This window comes from Grus americana, chromosome 4, assembly GCF_028858705.1.
Source record: "Grus americana isolate bGruAme1 chromosome 4, bGruAme1.mat, whole genome shotgun sequence".
Taxonomy (NCBI): domain Eukaryota; kingdom Metazoa; phylum Chordata; class Aves; order Gruiformes; family Gruidae; genus Grus; species Grus americana.
Genome location: NC_072855.1, coordinates 55,370,688 through 55,392,461, shown reverse-complemented (window position 1 = coordinate 55,392,461; position 21,774 = coordinate 55,370,688). Strand labels below are relative to the sequence as shown.

Genomic DNA, 21,774 nt, shown 5'->3' with positions numbered 1-21,774 from the left:
ATGTCCCTTCCCACAGCCACGGGAAAGGAGGTGTAGAAAGCAACTTTTTTAATGTGTACCCGTTACAATGAAATGACATGGGAAGTGGAGGGCTGGGTGTGAGAGACACAAATCGTCACCCTCCTGGGTGCCGTGGGCTCAGGGGTGGTCCGTTGCTCAAACCAGCGTGACGCCTGTTTGACAGCTCCGATATAATCACCCCTTGTCTGCCGCCTCTGCCCGGCAGTGACCCATTCACCGCGCCAAGAGGTGGGAAGGTATCCGGGAATCCCTCTCGGTCTTCCCGAGCTCCAGACTGAGGCTTTCGCTGCTGGTCTAGAGAAGCTGTGACTTTCGAGGAGGGACTCTGTGTGGCACCAGCGCCAACACCGGGGGAGGAGCAGCCAGGGCTGGCAGAGAGCTGTTGCTGCTTGCCGGGAGTGGATTATCGCCTCCCCTTCTCCCTGCTGAGGGACTGGCCGGGCGGGAGAGGCTGCGCAGGTAGCGGTTCCTTGTCTCTGATCCCTGCCATTCCCCAGGTAAGTTTTCTGCCCCCCTGCCTTGTTGGAATCTCCCTCCCCTGAGGCTGGAGGCGGCAGGAGAGCTAAGGCGGAGGGCTCTTAGCGGCATTTGCCGGCAGGAAGCTGCTGGGGGAGGCGGGGAAGGAGGTTGCATCAGGGTTTATTTACGTCTGGTGATGCGTGCTTTGGGTTGTTGGTTTTTTGTTTTGTTTTATTCTGAATGTTCGTTGCTGCGGCGGTGGTTGTAGTATTTTATTTATACTCCTTTCTGTCCTGTGTCTGCGCAAAACAGAACGTTGACAGTCACCGGGGCAATACAGCTAATAATACAGGCATGGGTACGCTGCCCCTGTCACTCATCTCCGGTTCAGCTCTCCCTCTCTTTCCTCCTCCCTACCAATTAAAATCAAGTCAAATGAGAGGATCTAATAAAAAGCTATAAAAAAAAACCCCTTTCTTGTTTCAAAATAGGAAAGTAGATTTTGCAGGGAGGTACTGAAATAAGTCTGTTACTGGCTGGTTTCCATGGTACAGGCCCTAACCCTGTGGTATGAATTCTGCTCCATGATTTCTCAATTGCTGATTTTGTTTGTGGAGGAGGTAAAGTTTTAAAAAAAAAAAAAAAGGAAAAAAAAAAAAACCCCAACCACAAAACAAACCAACCCCATGAATCCAAAAAAATCCCACCCTGATGTGAGTAAACTAACTACTCACTTTGGTCTCATTAAGCCAGCTGGTTGTTGCTTGAAAGTAGTGTTATCTCAAGAACTCGACAGTATGAAGACCTGTCACAAAACAGGTAAGGACAGTGTGTCCACTATCAGACTCTCTCTTCACACCTTGAAACCATTCCTGCTAAGCAGAACATCCAATCACTTATTTCATTTAAAAAAAACCCAACTTTGAGACCACAACTATTTGGTTCCATGAGTAGTAATTAAAGATATAGAAAAGTACTGGAATTTGAGTAAATCAACATTTTACATTTAAAAAGAAAGCAAAACTATTACCTTAGAACGCATTAAAATGTTTGCCTATGGTTCTGTATTTTTTCTCTATGCCTTGGCCATGTCTTAAGCCAGTTTCATATCAGAATAGATCAAACAAAACCACCCAGGTGTTACAATAGCCCCTGTCTTTGCTTATGGCATCAATCACTCCCAAATATCAAACGTATCTTTATAAACTGAAGGCTTGATAATTGTGAGAATCAGCTCTGACTTGCTTCCAGCAATCTAGCAAGGAAGGAGTTCCTTGGCTCAGAAGTTTTGGCTCAGCTTGAGTGGTGTTTTATATGGCCAGAGCAATGTAAAAGGCTTCAAGAAAATGCTGTTAGCACTAAAATATAGTTGGTGGAGAATATATGCACGCTTTTGCTGTAACAGAGAACAACACTGGCAAGCCTTAGCATCTATGGAACAAGTGGACCAGTTACATGGAGTAAATACAGTGACAATTACCCACAAGCAACTTGGACCTTATTTCCCACTCTGAGAATTATCTCTGTGGGCTATGAGTAGTAAAGAAGAGCCATGTTTTGTCAGGCTCACCTGAATATAGAGCACAAGTTGTGCATACTCCTGATCTTTATTCAAACAGGCATCTTCTGTTTCTTAGATATTCAGTCAATGTGTGAATAAGGATGTCTAACAGAACTGTGTTCTGGAAAATTCCTCTGAAAATCAAGCTGGATCCAGTCAGGTTTAAGTTAGAGAAAAAGCATCCCCTCATGTATATGCTTTAGAAACTATGGGTGTTGTTCTTAGCTTTATGAAATGGTCACTTGCACTGCCATGCACACAGGCCCTGTGACACTTTCAGAACTAATGGTCCTGGTAAGTGGTGTTGACAGCAAATAACCTTTATCTTGTGCCAATAGGAGGAACAAATATATATGTATGTATATATTACAGCAGTATTTTTAAGGAGGAGATAACAGGCTAGCAGAGATCACCATGTTTCTAAAACTTATATATTTTTTGTTTTGTTTTGTACTTTTAGTGCTTGACTTTGTAAGCTTAATACTGTTCTTCTGTTAGACTGTGTCTTTCATACAGCATACATGGGCATGCAAAACCATTTACTTCCAAACTGGGAGAGTTTTCATCTGATCTGTGGGGGAGAAAACAACATCACTGAGAAGTCTTGCATCAGGAAAGTAACATTATTTGCTCCTCTCTAACTTTTCTACCTTTATTACTTTCTTTAGGTTTGCATCAATGGTAAAGGAGGATATTGTAAATGACAATGGAGATTCTGAGCCATCAGTATGTGAGAGAAATGGCATGATTCCCATGCATGAGAAAAGTGAGGTAATAAATTAGGATCTCAATGTAGTTTTAGTGAGGGGAACCCTCCTTTTCCTTTCCTTTTTCTTCCTACATCCATTAAAATCCCTACATCTGAAGGGAATACAAAGAGAAATCTCCTTAGTGGGAACTTCTTACAATTAATAACTGTTCAGTTTTTAAAAGTCTGTGGTATGTTGGATTGCTGGAAATCAGTGGTTGCAATTTCAGCTTGAAGTGGAAAATGTATCAGCATAATGATTAGCTATGGAAAAGAATCAAGTGGACTTAAGATTGCTTCTTTGCTTTCAAATTGTGCCTATCTGTCCACTTGCTGAAAGTTATTCATGCATCTCTTCCCTTTTTTTATTTGACAAAAATAAATAACCCCACAACTTTAAACTTCCCTGTGCGTATTTCTAATGTTGACTTCCATGGCCTTAAAAAAGACTTGCAGTTAATGCAAGTAAGAATAAAATTTTTAATATAAAATGCACTTTAGAGTAAACATATAATATCGACTGTAAAGATAAGTACTGTATGGCATATCTTTATATGCACGGGCAGCTGGTGATCACAGAATCACAGGGTAGATAACCAAGCAACTCCATGCTGAAAGCTCATGAGATTTGTGTTCCAACTGTGACTCTGAGTAAAAGAGATATATATATTTATATCTCTCTATATATATATATAGAGAGAGAGATATGAGACAGAAAAATAATGGGAAATGTGGAGCTATTACTGGAGGACAGCCAAACCACAGTATAGGCAAGAATTCCATGTCCATGCTGTGACAATGAGCTGACGTGAAGGTGAATAATCATAAGGGGAGGTAGATGATTAACTTCTCAAAAATAAGGACCCTAAAATGAAGTGAGACACATAGCCAAAAATGGTAAAAAATTGCTTTGGCTATGAATATGGATAAGTAGATGAATCAGTATAAGAGAACAGCTTCAAGGAACCATTCTTCAAGGAAATAACTCCCAGAGTAGTATTCCTCCATCTCTGTCTTGATTTACCAGCTTGAGCCTTCCAGCAATGGATCACGTGAGTAATGCTTGCATTGGCCAGCTGATCTGTTTCTTTCATCTTTGTATAATCACAAGTGGGTTTTGTTGTTTTGGTTTTGCAACAGAAGTTTTTTAGGTGTTAAAGACACTGTCTCACTGGAATGACGCTAATCATTAACTGTATTGTGGAATCCAATCTGGAAGCAGAACCCTAGCAAACTGTAGAAAATATCGATAAGTATTTAGCTCGTATACAAGATAAGCTGAACCTGGCCTGTTAATGTTGGCTCTTCATCAAATATGCAGATATTGTTGCTGAACAGGTGCTATTTATATTGGGACAGGAGTCCTGTCAGTTGCAGATAAAAAGGCAAATGTCCTGCATTTTCCAGTATACAGTTCTCTGTGCCATGCAAAAACAAACGCATAACTAAAAATCCCAAACATAGTACAAAGCTGGACCATTCCTATGGTGATTGTGTAGTTAATGTAGTTGTCTGTAGACAGGGTGGATCTAGTGCATCACAGCTGATTTCAGGTCTCGTATGCTACTTCGAATGTATCCACTGCCACTTCTGAGAGAGTCTTACTGTCTTCATTCAGGAGGGACCACCGGTAGATGCCAAAGGTACTGATGGGAATATACAAACAGAAGAAACTGCTCTCTTGAATCACTGTGCTCAGCAACCTCCGGAACCAACAGCAGGGTCTTCAATACCTGCAAGAACATGGAGGCAAACATTTACTTGTCCTCCTCAGGGTTTACTGGCCCGAACAGTGACAAATGGTATGTAAAAAAGATTGAGTTTAATTAAACTGAGAAATGTTAAATGAAGTAACTTTGTTTCTGTGGGTGTGGTGATATCTATCCATTGTCCTTGAAAATAATGAAGGGAAGTAGCTATGTTTGACACATCACACTTTTGTTTCAATGTTTTAGCAGAAAAAAACAATTACGTGAAACAAAGATTTCAATGTATAGTTTTTGTGCCCGCACCCTCTCTTCTGTGTTTAACGTGGCAGGTACGTTTTTGCATCGCAAATTGTTTTCATCAGAAGAAAGACCTCCTGATTCTTGTCTTGATAGCTCGTTTTGGTGTGAGAGAGTGGCATTTTTGGCATGCTGGATGGCTTTTCGTTGAATTAAGGCAACAAATAGTGAGACTTTGCAGTGATCCTTTTTTTTGTTTTTTAACAAAAGCTGAGAATCCTCACTATAAGGCGAACCGACCTGTTCTGTTTAAGATTTGCCCTGCACTGAAGGCTCGCAGAAGAGAATGCCTGGCTAACCAGTTATTTCAGTCTTTTCCGAACAAAAGATGCTTCCACAGCCCCCATTCTCTCTCACTTGGGATTCTTAGGCTTTTATGTATCTACTGGTCTTCCCTTTGCTACCCATCACCCTTAAATAAGACTAACAAAAATCCAGTCTGAAAATGCAATGCATGTTCTTATGATGATGAGAAGGGGATTTATTCAACACATTTTTTCCTCTCCTTCAGCCTTCTGCTTTTATATCTATGTATGTCTGTTCTTGTTGGATAACTGTAGGGACAGATTTGGGAACGTGGAAAGAGTACAATATTTTCACATATTTTACAATATTTTCCCTTCATGTTCTCATAATATTTTTCAGGATTTTTTTTTCCTGTCTATTATCCCTCTTTGCTGTATCAAGGGAAGTATCTGTATTACTTCAGGCTGTCCAGAGACATGACCTTCTCTGATTTTTTTTAATTTTCTTTTGTTTCCACTTCCCCCTAGGGATAGCAAAGAATTGCACAAGCATATCCAGCCAAAAAATGATACTGAAATTCTTTTAAGAATTAGACTGGAGCTGCAGTCATTAGCTCAAAGATATACCAGGTTGTACAGCAGCAGCTTCTTATTGCAGTTCTGAAGTAGCTGAACGAAGATAAGCAAACGCAAGATAAGGCAGTGAAAGTCTTTGCTTTAAGTGTGGGGCCTGTCAAGTGCTTTCCGCAGTGGCCCAAGGCTCACTCAGTACCTTTTGGTCCCTAATGATGTGCCTGTTACCATTTTTTAAAGTATCTTAGCATCTATAATATCAGAACATCCTATTAGGGAGCATCAAAGATTAAACTGTCCTGATTTCAGGCGAGATAAGAGTTAATTTTCTTCCTAGCAGCTGGTATAATGCTGTGTTTCAGATTCAGGATGAGAGTATGTTGATAACACTAATATTTTAGTTGTTGCCAAGCAGTCAAGGGCTTTTCAGCTTCTCATACTGGCCTGCCAACGAGAATGTGGGAGGTGCCCAAGAAGTTGGGAGAGGACGCAGCCAGGACAGTTGACCCAAATTGGCGAAAGGGATGTTCCATACCATATGACATCATGCTCAACATATAACTGGGGGGTTGGCTGGGAGGCGATGTGGCTCAGGAACTAGCTGAGCATTGGCTTCAGGTGGTGAGCAATTGTGCTGTGCATCACTTGTTTTGTATATTCCTTTATCATCATCATAATTATTATTATCATCATCTTCATTTTCTGTCCTATTAAACTGTCTTTATCTCAACCTACAAGTTCTACCTTTTTTTTTTCTTTGGGATTCTCTTCCCTATCCCATTGGGGGGGGGGCAGAGTGAGCAAACGGCTGTGTTGTCGTTTTCACTGCCAAATGGGTTAAACCATGACACAAACACATTGTTATGATTAAACTAATTTCTAAGGTAAGTGATTTTATTTTTGAAAGTTGTGGTACTTTTTTTTCTTAGTAGAAAACCAAATGCGATTTAATAGTAAACAAAGTTGTCCCTGAGAGATGATTAAATATGAATATTTCTTATTTTGTTCCAGTTGCAATCGTGGCCCTGGTTTGGGCTGTGGTTTGGTCCATCACTGGGACTGAGTGTCTCCCAGGTGGAAACCTGTTTGGAATTCTGTTTCTTTATTTTTTTGCTGTCATCGGAGGTAAAATTTTTGGATTCATTAAAATACGAACGCTACCCCCTCTCCCTGCTCTTCTGGGTAAGATATCCTTCCTTCTTTTTTTCTTGCATAGCTGTGATGTTTACACTGTCAAGTAATATCTGCATGCTAGATATGTTTGGACTGGGAACAAACTGCATCACACTCAAAATCTGTAGCTTTCCCAAGTGACTTTTACCTGGTCCTTTCCAAGAAGGTACAAAATTCCTCAAACTGGTTCAAGTGAAATAGCCTGTATGCTCCTGAGGCTCTTAATTCTTTGGGGGCCAGAGAACTGTATATCTACAGATTCAAAGGTTATTGTCCTTCAGTCTCCTCTGTCACAGTTACTTAAAATTTGGGTTTAATATCACTAAACAGGAGTCTTAATCCAGACTTCCTGTTACTGTAGAATAACTAATTCATAAGGAAATTATTGCTGAGCTGTTTCATGCACATCTCGCACAATGAAAATATTTTCCAAAGAGAACGCTACAAGAATTCCCTACTAGTGGTAATCAAAATTTCTTTCTTTTCCTTCCTTTATCTCAAGATACCTGAAATGTGAGAAAATAAATTCACCACAAGGAATAATTCTTCTGAAGAGAGTTATTTTGAATCAATCACAACATTGTTTTTCATATCAACATCTTGTTTCTGTTTTGCATTTTAATGTAAAATAAAATGGGAGATGAAAATGCCATTAATTTTTACATCATCAGAACCTTTTTAGACTTCTTTCCTAGAGGAGGTTTTGGTTAGATCAGTACAATATTGTGATGTCGATGACGCTTAAAAATGAAGCTCATGGTTCTGCTCAGTGGCTGTATACTGCTCCCTTACTATGCTTAGTGCATAAATGAGTAAAGCCCTTGACAGACAGTAAAACTTTGTGGCAGAGTGGGCTCAAATACCTGCCTGTAGTGCACAGATGTGATTTTGTAACCTGTACAGCTGGTGGTGTGCCTCACACAGTAGCACTACTTACAGAAGGGCTAGATAGTTTCACGTACAGCATGCGTGTTCTTGCACCGCTTAGCTTCACGAGCGAGAAGAAATTCAAATGAGAGGGAGGGGTGTTTTGCATATAGCATGCATGCCTACACTAATAGGAACAGAGAATGTAACACACAGGGAGTCTGCCCTTTCTGAGTAAACACACTCCATTAAAAAAAAAAGTTTCTGACCGTTTGGATTCTGCCTTTTTTTTTTTTAATTACATCTGTATCTAAAAGTTATGAATTGAGCATGAAACTGTTTGTCAGACAGGTAATACTGAACAACAGAAACTTAAACATGACAGCACATGTCTTGAGGTGCTTAGGACAGAGTTAATTGTTCAGATCCCCAGCCTTTGAGCAAAACTGGAGAAATCTGAGTCAGAAGAAGAGATAGACAATGTCTTTGAATATAATGTGGCTGGGTGAGCACTTATGCACCTTATAGTGAGTCTCTGAGGAAAAAAGGAGTGAAATTGCTATGGAAACAGTCATATAGTATATTTTAGGTATACGTTGTAGAGAGGTTTCTGCAGCAGGCAACATGGAGCAGAACAGTGGAGGTATCCTTTGAGGTGATTTTTTTTTTGCTTTAAGCAGATTTCTAGATCAGGGTAGCTCTAATGACTAGAACCTGAAGCACACATTGCAAAGAGCATGTGATCATTACACTACCCTGATATAACTGTCATGACGTACCACAGATGAATTATGCCACTGTTTTTTTCTGGGAGGTGGTGGGAAGAACAATGACCGAAAGTTTAGCATGTCCCAGAACACATCAAGTCCACAGCCAAGGCTCACACCAAGCTGGGACCAATCTAAGCAGAGTCTTTGCTTTCTTTTTATCTCTTTTGTTTTCCTATTTCTTAATATGGCTAATACAAAATTATGCCACAAAAATACATCTTTGAGTATCAGGACCTACAATGAATCTCTGCAGATCTGTATTTAAAGTCACCCTTTCCAGTACTTTTCTGTATCCTCTCAGAACTACAGTTCCACGAGCTTTGCAGGAAGTCTCTGATTAGACAATTTTGCTAATCTTTGCACAAGGTTCAATCTTGCAAGTAGCTCAAATAGAGGATAAGAGCAAGTTCCTGATTTTTTTTCCCTCCTTTTTTCCCCTCTTTGCAGAAGAGTCATATTGCCAGAGTATTTTAAAATGTCTAAGTCCACGATTAGCTGTTTTAGATATTTCCCAATGAACTCAGCATTACGGTTCCTGTGATATCTGCATTTCTTACACCTGAGAGGATTTTTAACAATTTCCAACCTCTGAGGTAAATACGCAATATTAGACAATCTTCCTCTTTTCATGTTGAAACAAGCTAATGAGCAAAATATCTTTAAGGATACAGAGGTGTCTGCTTATGGTAAGTATGACCTGCACCTGCTGAACAAAGCTGAATTCTGTTGACTCACACTAAAACTACGTGTCAGCATCCTGCAGATTTATTCACTGGTGACCTGGTGTGTTCTTAGGCCACTTTCATTGCTTTAAACATGTCTCTGTCTTTCCATGCCTCAGTCCCTATCATTAAAACATGGCTAATAATTCAGAACATGAATTGTTTCTTTGTCTCTCATAAATACATAGAATGGTGTCTATTTTAAGAATTCTATGCAAGCTTTTAGTGCAATAAAAGCAAATAATTTGACAAGAGCTTATTTGCTTTCATTTAAGGGATGCTACTTGCTGGTTTCCTAATCCGAAATACCCCATTCATTAGTGACATCGTCCAGATAAACCTACACTGGTCTGCAGCACTGAGGAATATTGCTCTTTCAATTATCTTGACCCGAGCAGGACTCGGCCTGGATCCAAAGGTATGGCACCAACCATTTGTGTGAGGCAAACTATACAATGGTCCACAAAAACAATGAATAATTGGTTCTGTTAAAAATATTTAACTGTTCAGTCTTAGAGAATCTGCAAATTAGAGCGTTACAGAAAGCATAGTTTCTGTTGTATAGTCATATGTTAATATTGGCAGTTGGATTTGTAGAGTAGGCAAGCAATCCAGAAAATACCTGAAGAAAACTGATGTTATGAACTATTTTCCCCTTTGCCTTAAAGAAATACCCTGAATTTTGTGAGCAGAACATCTTGAGGACATGTGCTCCATTATGGTCTGTCAGGAGGAGTTTACACTCCCTGACAAACTCTCTGTCTATTTACACTGACAAACTAAAACAAGTAATGGAAGGCATCCCCACTCCTTGAAAGAGAATGTTGCTTGTGTGACACCAATCAAAAAACCACAACCAACCAAAAAATCCAAACTTGCATGTCTCTTCTTTTTTCTTCTTTTTTTTAATCATTGCCATTTTAATGCAAATATATTAATTGCAAAGATGAGCCCTGCTGCACTACAGAAGCAATGCTTCACATAACTCTCCTGTGAACAAAAAAATAGTCTTCCTCTGCACGCTATGAAATGTGATGTTCCATAAATTAATGAAGGCAAGGTGCGACTCGATCAAAATCAGCTGTTTGAACTAAAGCTGTACCATATTGGCCCCTATCTATTTAAGTTTAAGGGACTGCTTAAAGTTTATATAAAACTTAGTTCAAGTAGAGCTAGTTCAGAACAACTAAACTGATTCTTCTTAACCAAGATGAAAATTAGGGAGTTGCCAACGCTTCAGATATTTAGGAAAATAGGGTTCTGTCATTCTTGAAAAATGCCTGGTTTCTTAGATTACTATCATCCTTTTTTCCAAGACATCGAAGCTTGCATGAACATGGACTACGTGTTGTTACACACGGCTTGGATGCCCAGTTCTGTGAGAGTGCTTTTCTTTCTATTCCACGACAACTATTTTTGCCAAAGGAACCTCACGTTTGACTCATTTTTCTCCCATGTGGCAATCGAATTTGTCATTTGGGCTCTATGTAGCAATGCTTTGATGCAGTTACAATTGTTCCTCATGTCATTGCAGCTGCGAAGACAAAGATGTCAGTTGCTTTGGTGATTCTCAACCCTAATTATGCTGGGATAAACTGTGCTGGTAAAAAGTGCAAGTCATTGATTTCCAACCCCCCATGTCAAAATTAGGGACCTGTCCTAGCAGAGTCATGTTTGTGACTATTAAAGGCAGCTGTTACAAGTAAATACTCTGTTTTAGTGAAATTTTTGAATGGAAGTTGCTGGGGGAAATGGAACTTAATCTGCTCTGGATATCAAATGAGAGACAGCTGAAAGAGATGCTTGGCTCCCTGTGCCAAGTTGATGTAGTTTTACAACTTCTCCTTATTTGTTCATGGATTTTCGGATATTTTTTGGGGAGTGCTCGTGCAACTTGTGGGATTATAGAAAATTATTTGTGGATGGAGCAAATGACCTCAAGTAACTGTGGGTAAGTCAGCTGTGTTGATGGTGCACTTTTCAAATGGATCCCAGCTAGTCCAGCCTCTCACATTTGGTTTGCTTTGCACAAGAAGCCAAATGGAATTTTTTGCTGCTGCTTCCTGTGACACGCAGGAACGTTGTTGAACCTAGATTCAGTGGGTTTCACTGCCACGCTTCGAATTTTATATCCAAATCCAGTTGTGCTTGAGCCTATCTCTGACTTAGGCCACGTAAAGCTGTCCTGTACTGCAGCTCAGAGGGCATCCTTTTAATAAACCATATCAGATCGTAAATGTATTTTCTCTCTATAAAGCCAAGGGTACTGATACTAATGTCTGAATGTGTTTGTATATTGCAGGCTCTTAAGAAGCTCAAAGCAGTCTGTTTGCGGCTTTCTTTTGGACCGTGCATCTCAGAAACATGCACGGCTGCTGTTCTTGCCTACTTATTCATGCATTTGCCCTGGCAATGGGGATTTATATTAGGGTAACATACTGTCTTTGCTCCTGTATGACAAAGGTGCCTGTTTTCATGCTACAGTTAAATGATCCAAGAGCAGTTAGTTCTCTGCGCCAAGCAGAGACCTCAGTTTAATGCCAGTTAGGAAGTTGTGCTTAGCCCCTGTGGTTGTTTACTTACCATTCATGTCTGGCTAATTTAAAGGTCACGTTTTCAGGCTGTGGAGGAGTACTTGCATCATTACTCTTCTGGGTTTGTGATCTGAGCACTTGAAGAAGGGTGGTGCGATCCCTGAGTCTTTAAAAACGACACAGGGGGCTTTTAGGGACAGAAAATGATACCACAATTTGGGGAATCTTCATGCTGGAATTCAGAATTACCTCATGGAGAGATGCAGGTAGGACAGACTTCCTGTCACAAGTCAAGGATAAGGATATGGCATGTTATATTCTGGAGTAATATCCTTGAAGAAGAAACCTTTTCCATCTAGTTCTATCCAAACCGGTGGACTTGGTCCAGACCAAGCAAGTGGAGCAAGATAGATGAACTTCTCTGCCACACACTGATTTTTATGAGAAGGTACTGGGCTACTGAGTCATAAGCCTGCCTAGACCGGGTTCCTAAATGGGACAATACAAGTCATATATCAGGGAACATAACTGGCCTGCAGTGTAGACTCAGTCTGTGGACCCCTTTACTTTTTCATACTATTGAGTTGGGCGGGAAGCAAGACATGGCTGCAAATCTGCATAGAAATATCCCTGCTTGTAATTAGCAGGGAAAGGTAAGGAAAATACCTTATGTAAAGGTCTGTTTGTTTACACTTTAAAAGAATTGGAGTCAGAACATTTCAAAGTTCTCTAGTTCAGTGCTATCTTTTTATGAGAAGCTGAACCTATGTGTTTTCAGTTTTGTTCTAGGTGCAGTCTCTCCTGCTGTGGTGGTTCCCTCAATGCTGATTTTACAAGCTGGAGGATATGGGGTGGAGAAAGGTGTCCCAACTTTGCTAATGGCAGCTGGCAGCATTGATGACATTCTGGCTATCACAGGCTTCAACACTTGCCTTGGGATGGCTTTCTCTTCTGGTATGCTGGTTAATCTCTATGTGGTGAAATCCAGAATGAACAGTGATATTTTGAAGAATGTGTGCTCTGTTATGACTGACTGGTTTGTAACTTAATGACATCTCCTTATAAAGTTCACGTGTGGACTTGAATATTGAGAGGTAAATTACCCATGATCAAGTCTTGGTGTAACATTGTCTGCTCTGAGTTGTGGATCACAACAACTTTCAGTGAATATTTTTTCCCTGTCTGCTTGCTTAGCTGCCAAGTCTGGTCCCTGCATGCCCAACATAAAGTGCTTTCAAATTTCCCTGGGGATGGCAATGTTCTCGCAGTGGCTCTTTCTCAGGCTTCTCTGGCACACTTTCTTGGCATGAGCTTTCAGAGAGAGGAAGTTGCGCTATCCAGTTCTTTCAGGCCCATGGGTTCCCTTCTGAACCCCTTTGCCCCAAAGTAATTTAAAGCAGACGCTGTCCTGGAATCACCTTCATAGGTCTACAGTGAGGTTTGTCTGTGAATGGTCTGTGTATGGCATACTGAACCCATTTCTCTTTTGCCAAATAGGCTCTACTCTGTACAATGTGCTCCGTGGAGTGCTGGAGGTTGCTGTTGGCATAGCAGCTGGGGGGATTCTGGGAATGTTTGTTCGATATTTCCCAAGCCACGATCAGGTAAAAACCCAGTAAAACTTTTTATAATAAAAACAGAGATTCTTTGCTAAGGGATGATGTTAAGTTATTCATTTCCAAGCTTCACATGAAGCTTTTTTTGGGGTAAGCTGCGTACAGTGCTAACAGCTTCCAGGTTGCAAAGCCTATCAAGTGAAGATGTGTTTCCTGGGTGATTACTTGTTTTCTGCAACGATAACAATGTATGATCTCACAGTCCTTCCTGATGCAGAGTTTGGAACCCAGCTCACCATCCTGCTCTCATTGAAGGTGGTGGAAGTGTCCACGTGTAAAGGAGAAGGGGTCTGATACCCATTTCAGACAGTAAAATAATCATCAGTTAGATTGATGTACGACACGTTTACTTCTATAAGATGTTTCCAGTAGGCTTAAGATTAAAAACAAGTGGACAGATTGTAGGCTTTACATGATTGGGCATATCATTAGTGCTAAACAGAATGTGTTACTTTCAATACAAATTCTTACATAAAGTGGTAGATTAATTTACTATCAAGGGGCGATTAAGTGAACAGAAAATTGTGGAAGAAAGTAGATGTGTTCTGGACTACTGAAGTCAATTTGCAAAGCATGTATTGCCCTCAGTGGGACCAAATTTTCTTCTTAAGTAACATAAGAAGTGTGATACAGGAGCTAAACAGAAAAACAGAAATGGGGAGCAATGGCAGAGATGTAACTGTCTGCTGTGAGACTGGATCAGATAAAACTAGACTGTCCCTGGCAAACATTTGTTTGACTTGTCCTTAAAAACATCTAGTGGCAAGGATTTCACCTCTCCTTGGATTAACTGTTCTAGTACTTGACTGCACAGGTAGAAAATCCTGTTACCAAAGAGTTGAAGCAGGACTGTTAGAATAGAGCATCATGTTCCTTGTGATACAAAAAGCCTATTGGCAATAAGATTTTGGATGGGCCGAGGAAAGAAAATATTAAATTTCCAAAATTAAGTATTTTTAGGAATTAATGTCCAAAAAAACCCCTCAAACTCAAATGAGTAGTTCAAGTCTCACTTGAAAGCTTTGATTCTTTTGCAATGGTTATTTTCAAACTGTTATTTTCAAAATTAACAGAAGCAACCTTTTTCCTCCATTTCTAAAATAAATTAACTTTTTGGTTTGTCTTTCTCCTTGGCTGCAGGCATCTCTGGCATGGAAGAGATCATATTTTGTACTTGGGCTGTCCATGTTTGCTGTTTTTGGCAGCATCTACTTCGGCTTCCCTGGATCAGGAGGGCTCTGCACATTAGTCTTAGCTTTTGTTGCAGGTGTGGGATGGTCTGACGAAAAGGTGAATGTTTACATAAAGAAGCATACCATACCAAAACTCCTCTGAATGTACAGCCTGACAGGAGTTTAAATTTATGTTAGGAGTGGTAATGGTGCGTTTATGAAGCTTTAGCGCGTGTATGGATTAAAAAAAAAATAAAGTCTATGTTTATTTTGGATGACTTTAACATTTAGCATGACAGAAAGTTCCCATGTATGTGAATGTATAGCAATACAGAGCCTAACATACTGACAGAGAAATGCTCACAAGCTTTTCTTAGACATCTTAAGCCATGTAAAAGAGATTTAGTTATCAAGGTACTTGACTAGGAATCCAAAGCTCTATGTCCCAGCTCTGTGAGTGTCTGTAACCTTACACAGTCACTTTATGGTAAGATTTACAAATAGGTGTCCAAAATACAGTTGTGCATATGGCCTGAATACCGTGAGGTTTTGTTCCCTGTGGCTTTGGGGGATGAAATGGAAAACAGTAATTAACCATCCTCTCATCTTTCCCAAATCCCAGTCAGTGTATTCTGGAAAAATTAGAAAGCAGGGTGCCCACAATACATGGTGATATAAGACCATAGAAAAACTGCACAAAAGACTGATTTTTAGTCACTTTCTCTTAGCTACTAAGCCTGCTTCCTCTTACTGTTGCTGCCCTGCTGCGTTTCTGTACCTCGGAATGTCTCACTGCCTCATGTGTTTGATACCTTCTGCACTTAGTATTTTGAGGGCATCTTTCTCTCCACAGCTGTAGCCTTGCGACATGCAGTAGGAGAAGGGGGAAAGAAGAGAAAGGAAAGGGGATCAGATATAGCAGAGTCCATATTATTATCCCCATCTAGACCCTGACTTCAGTAAGACCTCAAGGTTTGTTAAAACAATGAAAAAGAAGCCATGGTTTCTATTTAACGTATTACATTGTTGTCCAATTCTAAAAGAAGGAAAACTTATCTTGGGACTTATCTACTTAAGGACATTACAACTGATAAAGCTCTCTGTTGAAAAGCTTTTAAACCATTTCAGAAGGAAGGACTTTAAAAGAGTAGAAATGCTTAGTTTAAATTCTTTTGATCAGTAAATGATGCTTCTTGGCCTTAACAGGGTTGTTTTCAAACACCTTAGCTCTTTTTTATCAGATACAGTCAGAGATGACTGCATACTGTATACAGTAAATGGGCAGTAAATGGACTGAAATAATGCTAACATCTGTAAAGAGGATTATTTTATTTTTTTCCAAAAAAGAAAAGGGTGAGATAACAAGGAGAAATGAGACCAATAACAAAAATTTTTAGAAGTCTGTATATTTCCATCTCGTTCTCTCCAAGGTTACAGAAGTTTTTGTATTACAGTCATCTACCATTTAATTCCAAGAGTTGTCCCAGAGAGAACACCGAGGACAGGACATGTCTAAGCCCTAGATTGATTATTAAGTGATAGCGCACTGCACTTATATTTTTCACACACTGCAGCCTGAAGGCTCACTTGCTATTGTAGAACCCACTTAATTAAAAAAGACTTGCTATTAGATACGTGAAAAGGTACACATAGCATAAGAGGAAGATTCCTGTTTATCCTGGCAGCAGTTGTTTTAAGAAAATTGTTAGGTGTAAAGTTCAAACACAAAGAGAAAAGCTGGCTTTGCCCTTATACAGTACATCACACTGGAAAGGTCAACACTTTTTACTAGTATGGCATTTCAGACTTAGTCTAACTTTGCTCCTGCTCACATGGAGATAGGTCTCTGACTGAGTGCAGTGCAAGCAGAGTTAGGTCATGACTGAAACTTTTGAGGGTCTGACTCTGCTCAGATACAAATGGAAGAAGACATTTAAGCATGCAGTTCTCAAAGGCTCACAAACTTAATGGCAATGCTGTTCAAATTATGTCTTCCTAAGTACTGAAAATCAACTATGCTTTATTTTCTTCCTCTTGTCTGCAAACTGCTCTGTTACTGTTCAAACATCAGTGATTTTTATTGCTCTTCTTGAGACAGCAAGCCTTTATTTACTAGCAGAGCTAGACACACTGACCTTAGAAATGGGTGCAACTGACTTAAGCTTTTAGTATTAGGTCAGAGAAGGAGGAGCAATTCTGGACAATCTTTATGATGCATTTTCCTGTTATCCTTTGATTAATTAAATGTTGTGTCTACTTGGCCATATTTTTGTGAATTTACACACTGTTTTTGTTTTCATTGCAGAGGGAAGTAGAAAAAATTGTCGCAGTTGCATGGAATATCTTTCAACCTTTTCTTTTTGGTTTAATTGGAGCAGAAGTATCTGTTACGTCTCTCAGGCCTGAAACTGTTGGTAAGATCATTCACTAATTATCCAGCTTTCATTACTGGCTTCCAAAGAATCTCTGTAAATAAATCTAAAGCAAAGTAGACTACGGCTGACCCAACCCCCCCTCCCCCCCCAAACTAACCCCACTGTAAAGCTACAGTTTTAGGAGGCTTATTCACCTCGGTCACCTATGCACAAAAGTACTGAGACGTGTTTGTCTTTGTTGCAGGGCTCTGCGTTGCTACATTAGGCATTGCCCTGGTTGTGCGAATCATAGCAACGTTCCTGATGGTGTGTTTTGCTGGGTTTAATTTCAAGGAGAAAGTATTTGTCTCATTGGCATGGATTCCCAAAGCCACTGTCCAGGTAAGCAGTCCAAAATCACTTTCATTCCAGGCTAAATCTACTGTCCTTAGCAAAGCTCCTCGTAACTAGCACAGCAGTAAATGGGGAGAGGTTCTGGCTCAATAACAGCAGAGTGTAATATATGGACAGTTCATATTCTGAACTGTCCTAACTCTGCTGGAAAAGTGCATGGAGAGCCTTCTATGTGAAGGTGTTTTGCTTGCATCCTGGGTTGTACTCTTAATGACAGCAAATTGTACATATATCATGGGAAGTTTAACTCTTTCTCAGTTATTCAGAGTATTGTGCCTTTACATTCTGAGAACTCTCAAAACAAAGGTAAAAGCATTTCCCTCTTACACATGAAGTGTCTGCAGGGACAGTCACACCAGAGGCTTGGAATGAGTTTTCAGTTTGTGGTCATCTTGGTAAGGGGTAGCCTGACAGCCATATTGCTAAAAAAAACCTCAGGCTGGCTGCATTCCTGCTCCTTTATTTCAGTGATCGTTAAGTCATTTAGACTTCACCTCAATAGCATGATTACTTGCAAACAAAAGTTAATAATCAGAATAGGCAAGGATTATTGCAAAATTTGTGAACTAAATTTTCAGAGGTTGCCACTAGTTGACTGCTGTCAGGACGCATTCTCAAACTGTGGCATTTTAGCAGCTGCAACACACAATATACCGGCTCATTTCATGAATCACACATCCTCCGGAAATGTGGATAACATGGCAGCTAAGTGATGTTCTTCACAGGAGGGAACCATCCAGACAAACTCATTAGCTTAGGAAATTCAAAGTATAGCCAAGTGAAAATTGTCCTCATCGGTGTAATATAACGTTTACTTTTCTATGTACTGCCTAGAAACAAATGGGTTGAACGCACTAAAACCATCAAATTTATGTTACGTTTTGACTGATGATTAGTCCCCTTTTTCCTCTTTCAGTGCTAAAGGTTACTTGCTCCATCTCAGCAATGTTTTCTTTCCTGCAGGCTGCAATAGGTTCCCTTGCCCTGGATACAGCAAGAAGTCATCAGGATGAGCAACTGAAAAAGTATGGAATGGATGTACTGACAGTAGCCTTCTTGGCTATCTTGATCACTGCTCCAGTTGGAGCCCTGGTTATTGGCTTGGCAGGGCCCAGACTTCTGCAGAAGGCTCAGACAAATACCAAGGAGGATGAGGAAAGTGCTGAGGTCAGAGAAGAGGCAGAGGCCTGTGAACCTTCATAAGACAGACATCTACAGGAATATGGTCCTTCAGCCCTTACACTTCTGTTGAGTAAACACAGCATGTCTGTAATGTTTCTGGAGGAAACCAAAACAAGTATCAGTTATGTCTGCTATTTGAAAAGCAGCCCTGCTGGAGTTTTATAAAATGTTTTTATGTGTTGATGGTGCCTTAAGAGATGAAATAGCTGAACATACAGTGAATATGCTGGTCAGGCAGTGAGTCACTGAGAAGTTAGCAGTCAACAGTTAGTTGGAATGTGTGGGTGTGAGGCCAGGGAGAGGATCAGAATTGTTCAGCCATGGAGTGGAGTCATGAGGTGGAATATAAACAGAAGAAAATGGAGACTAATGTGAATAACTTCTTGATGGTTGAAACTGGGCCATGAGATGACAAGTTCAACAGCTCAAAGAATGCAACTTCTGAGTAAGAGACTGCTGACACACAGTGAACAAGTCCCGCCACAGGTTGGCGATTCCCTCTCCTTCCTTATTTGGGTTCCAAAACTTGCCTTTTCCTATGGCTGTTCTTCCTCACAGCTCTCACACACCTTTGTGCCTTCAAGGGACTGTCGGCTCTTGTCGTAGCAAGAAACAGCAAGTGGTACTTATGTGCTGAAAGAGACAGTTGGGTCCATCACAGACTGTGGTAATACACATGGTGCTGGTGGGAAAAAAGACTGAGCTTGAAAGTGGGATGAGAGTTGTGTGGAGGCTGTAAGAACTGGGAGAGGGTTGTATGGGATTGGGATGGCTGCTGCTTCAGCTGTGTACCTCAGCCTTTGCACAACATGATGTCAAGGGAGGGAAAGCCAACTCTTCAGCCACTGAGAGTGGCTATGTTCTGGTGCTGGCCACTGCAGGACAGAGGGGAGAGCGCTTATCAGGTGGGTTTGCTGACAGGGCAAGGCCAAGGTGGCAATGAGTTGTCTGTTTCTTCCTCAGCTCCTTTTGGGGAACTTGGCAGCAGACCTCTTCTCAAATCAAGATTCATGGGTCAGATGGGATCTGTTGCTTTGTCCTAAGTTAATACTTATCTGGCTGGAAAATGTCATGATCAGGTCCTTCTCACATCTGCATTTGGGTAACTGCATCAAAGAAAACCAGGTATTTGCTAAAAATATAGCCAGTTAGTTCTCATTTTTCCAAGTGGCTGGCTGGATTGACTGGAGAGGCCTCTCGGATTTGCCACGGCATTTTTGACCTCTGACTGATGCAGAAAACTTAACATACTTCAAATGAACAGCCTTGAAAATGCAGTGCCGAGAGGGATGGTACAAAGTGAAAGAAGCCTCATTCTCACCTACCTTCAGAAAGGCTGCTGTGAAGGCAGGTGTCACGAGGAAGCAGTGTTTAGGACACAGCGCTAGCACCCTCAGCGTGTACCCACAGATCCCATGGGTCTTTCCAGAAACACAAGTTGTGTGCAGCTGTGGATCACGATATAATGATTGGCAGTGGTCCTGTTGAATATCTTGCCAAAACATTTCACCAGGGGGAGCAAAAAGCTCAAATGTGGTTTTCTTCATTTTATTCAATATAGATGCCTACTGCACAGTCAGTTGCAATATAGTTCACATTTGATTTTCCCATTCCCAGAAGAGTTTCCTTTCTCTTTTCCTTGACTGTCCTAAAGTCAGGAGTAAACCTCCTCTGTTGATCAAAATCCTGCTCTTACCTTTAGCTTTGCTGTCAGTTAGGGTTTAGTATTAACAGATATCAGCAAATCATTCTCACTCTGCTATGTTTTTTACAACTAGCTCCAAGCAGGTCATTCCCAGCTCCATTCTGAGGTGTGGAGTCAGTACAGCATCCCTCAGAAACCAGAAGTTTTATTTTTTTATTTTTTAGTAAGGATGTTAGATTGTGCCTGTAACTGAGATGGACAATGCCTTCCTGCAGATTTCTACACTACAGTTCACCGAACTCATTTTATAGGATACTGTATAGAATATATTTGATGTCTAGATATTTTGGCATTAGTAAGCAAGAATTAGTCAATTCTATTTTAGCTTTTACACTTTTAATATGCAACACAAAAATGTATAAAAATACTTTTAAAAGAAAACTGAAACAGTATGATTTGCAGAGTGTCCATGTATGCCTCCGTATACAGATTAATTACAACTCAGTATGTATGCCTTTGTATATGCCTTCCTCTCCAAGCCAAAAAGAAAGCTTCCTGAGAAACACTTAGGTTCATAGCCAGCAATTCCAGTGATTAAAAATACCAGGAAATTCTTCGGTAAGTTTTCCCCTAACAGCTGTCAAGTACATTGACATTTTTCTTACTATACACACTACTGTTCTTTCCGCTTCCTTGGGGAATGTGCAATCTTTAGTTCAGATCATATTTGTCTCCTAACCAGAAAGGAAGATGCTTTCAAACTGCGCACTGCTGAATGGTTAGGGTGCTGTGTGTGCTTGATGCTTATTGTGTCAGCCATTGACTTCTGAGCCCGTTCTGCCTACTTTGCATGGCTAATGGAGGCACTCTGTTACTTAAGTAGGAGTAGTTTTAATAAGAGGTTATTGTGTTTGGAATTTGTAACACCTGTAAACCTAATCGATAAGGGTATTCAGTTCATCAGTGACTGTCTATAAAATACTTCTACTTGAGTAAAACTTACAGGAGTAGAAGCTTTATATGGTTTGCTTTTTCATAAAGTTTTATAAAAACTAGAATCCTCCTGCAGGGAGTGTTCACTGTGCCAAATTTAGTCTGTTCAATAACAAAAGTGTGATGTGTAAGGATTATAGCCCTTTGAACACAACCATAAGTATGCAAGCAAACATCTGACAAACATCAGCCCATGTTCGTGATAGCCTCTCATACTTGCTCACCATCATAACAGCATCTCCTAGATTGGATTTATCATGTTCCCTTAACCTCAGTGCACTCCCAATTTATTCATTAGATCACTCCCACCATTCTGAGTGCTTGAATAGCTATACCAATGAAAATGATCATCTTGTTTGCTAATCTAAATGAAATGGAATCAATTTTCCTTTCCTCGCCACCATATGTGGATGTTTCTCACAAGACCCCTTTCCCCCAGCTTTTATTAAATCTTCAAAAAGACTCGGGAAAGCTATTATACAGACCTGCAGATCTAAAATGAAAAGCATTAATGCTTTATAACACTCCTTGCCTTGCCTTCCAGAAAGGAACAAAACACTTGCATCTTGTCATGAAAAGAAATGTTATGTCAGGGCTAGGAACCTAAAAGACTGGTTTTTTTTAATAAATACCATGACAATTTCAGCTGATTTTAAATAGCAGTTAACTTTGAGAGATAAGATTTCACTTTTTATCAATTTGTGTGGGTGAAGTAATGA

General features: G+C 40.3%; 1 protein-coding gene across 2 annotated transcripts; it reads left to right on the top strand.

Annotated features, from left to right (window-relative positions):
- Positions 1-361: 361 nt before the first annotated feature.
- On the top strand, positions 362-20,569 carry SLC9B2 (solute carrier family 9 member B2). 2 transcript variants are annotated; one of them, XM_054825667.1, is made up of 12 exons: positions 362-518; positions 2,710-2,812; positions 4,408-4,591; positions 6,625-6,795; positions 9,421-9,563; positions 11,448-11,575; positions 12,458-12,633; positions 13,177-13,283; positions 14,436-14,585; positions 16,773-16,881; positions 17,087-17,223; positions 18,199-20,569. In XM_054825667.1, exons 2-12 carry the CDS (start codon positions 2,720-2,722, stop codon positions 18,436-18,438), a joined length of 1,638 nt encoding a protein of 545 aa, XP_054681642.1. In that variant the 5' UTR covers positions 362-518; positions 2,710-2,719; the 3' UTR covers positions 18,439-20,569. The 2 variants fall into 2 exon arrangements, with proteins under 2 accessions (XP_054681642.1, XP_054681643.1); XM_054825668.1 differs by lacking the exons at positions 362-518; positions 2,710-2,812 and adding an exon at positions 3,739-3,841.
- Positions 20,570-21,774: the final 1,205 nt, after the last annotated feature.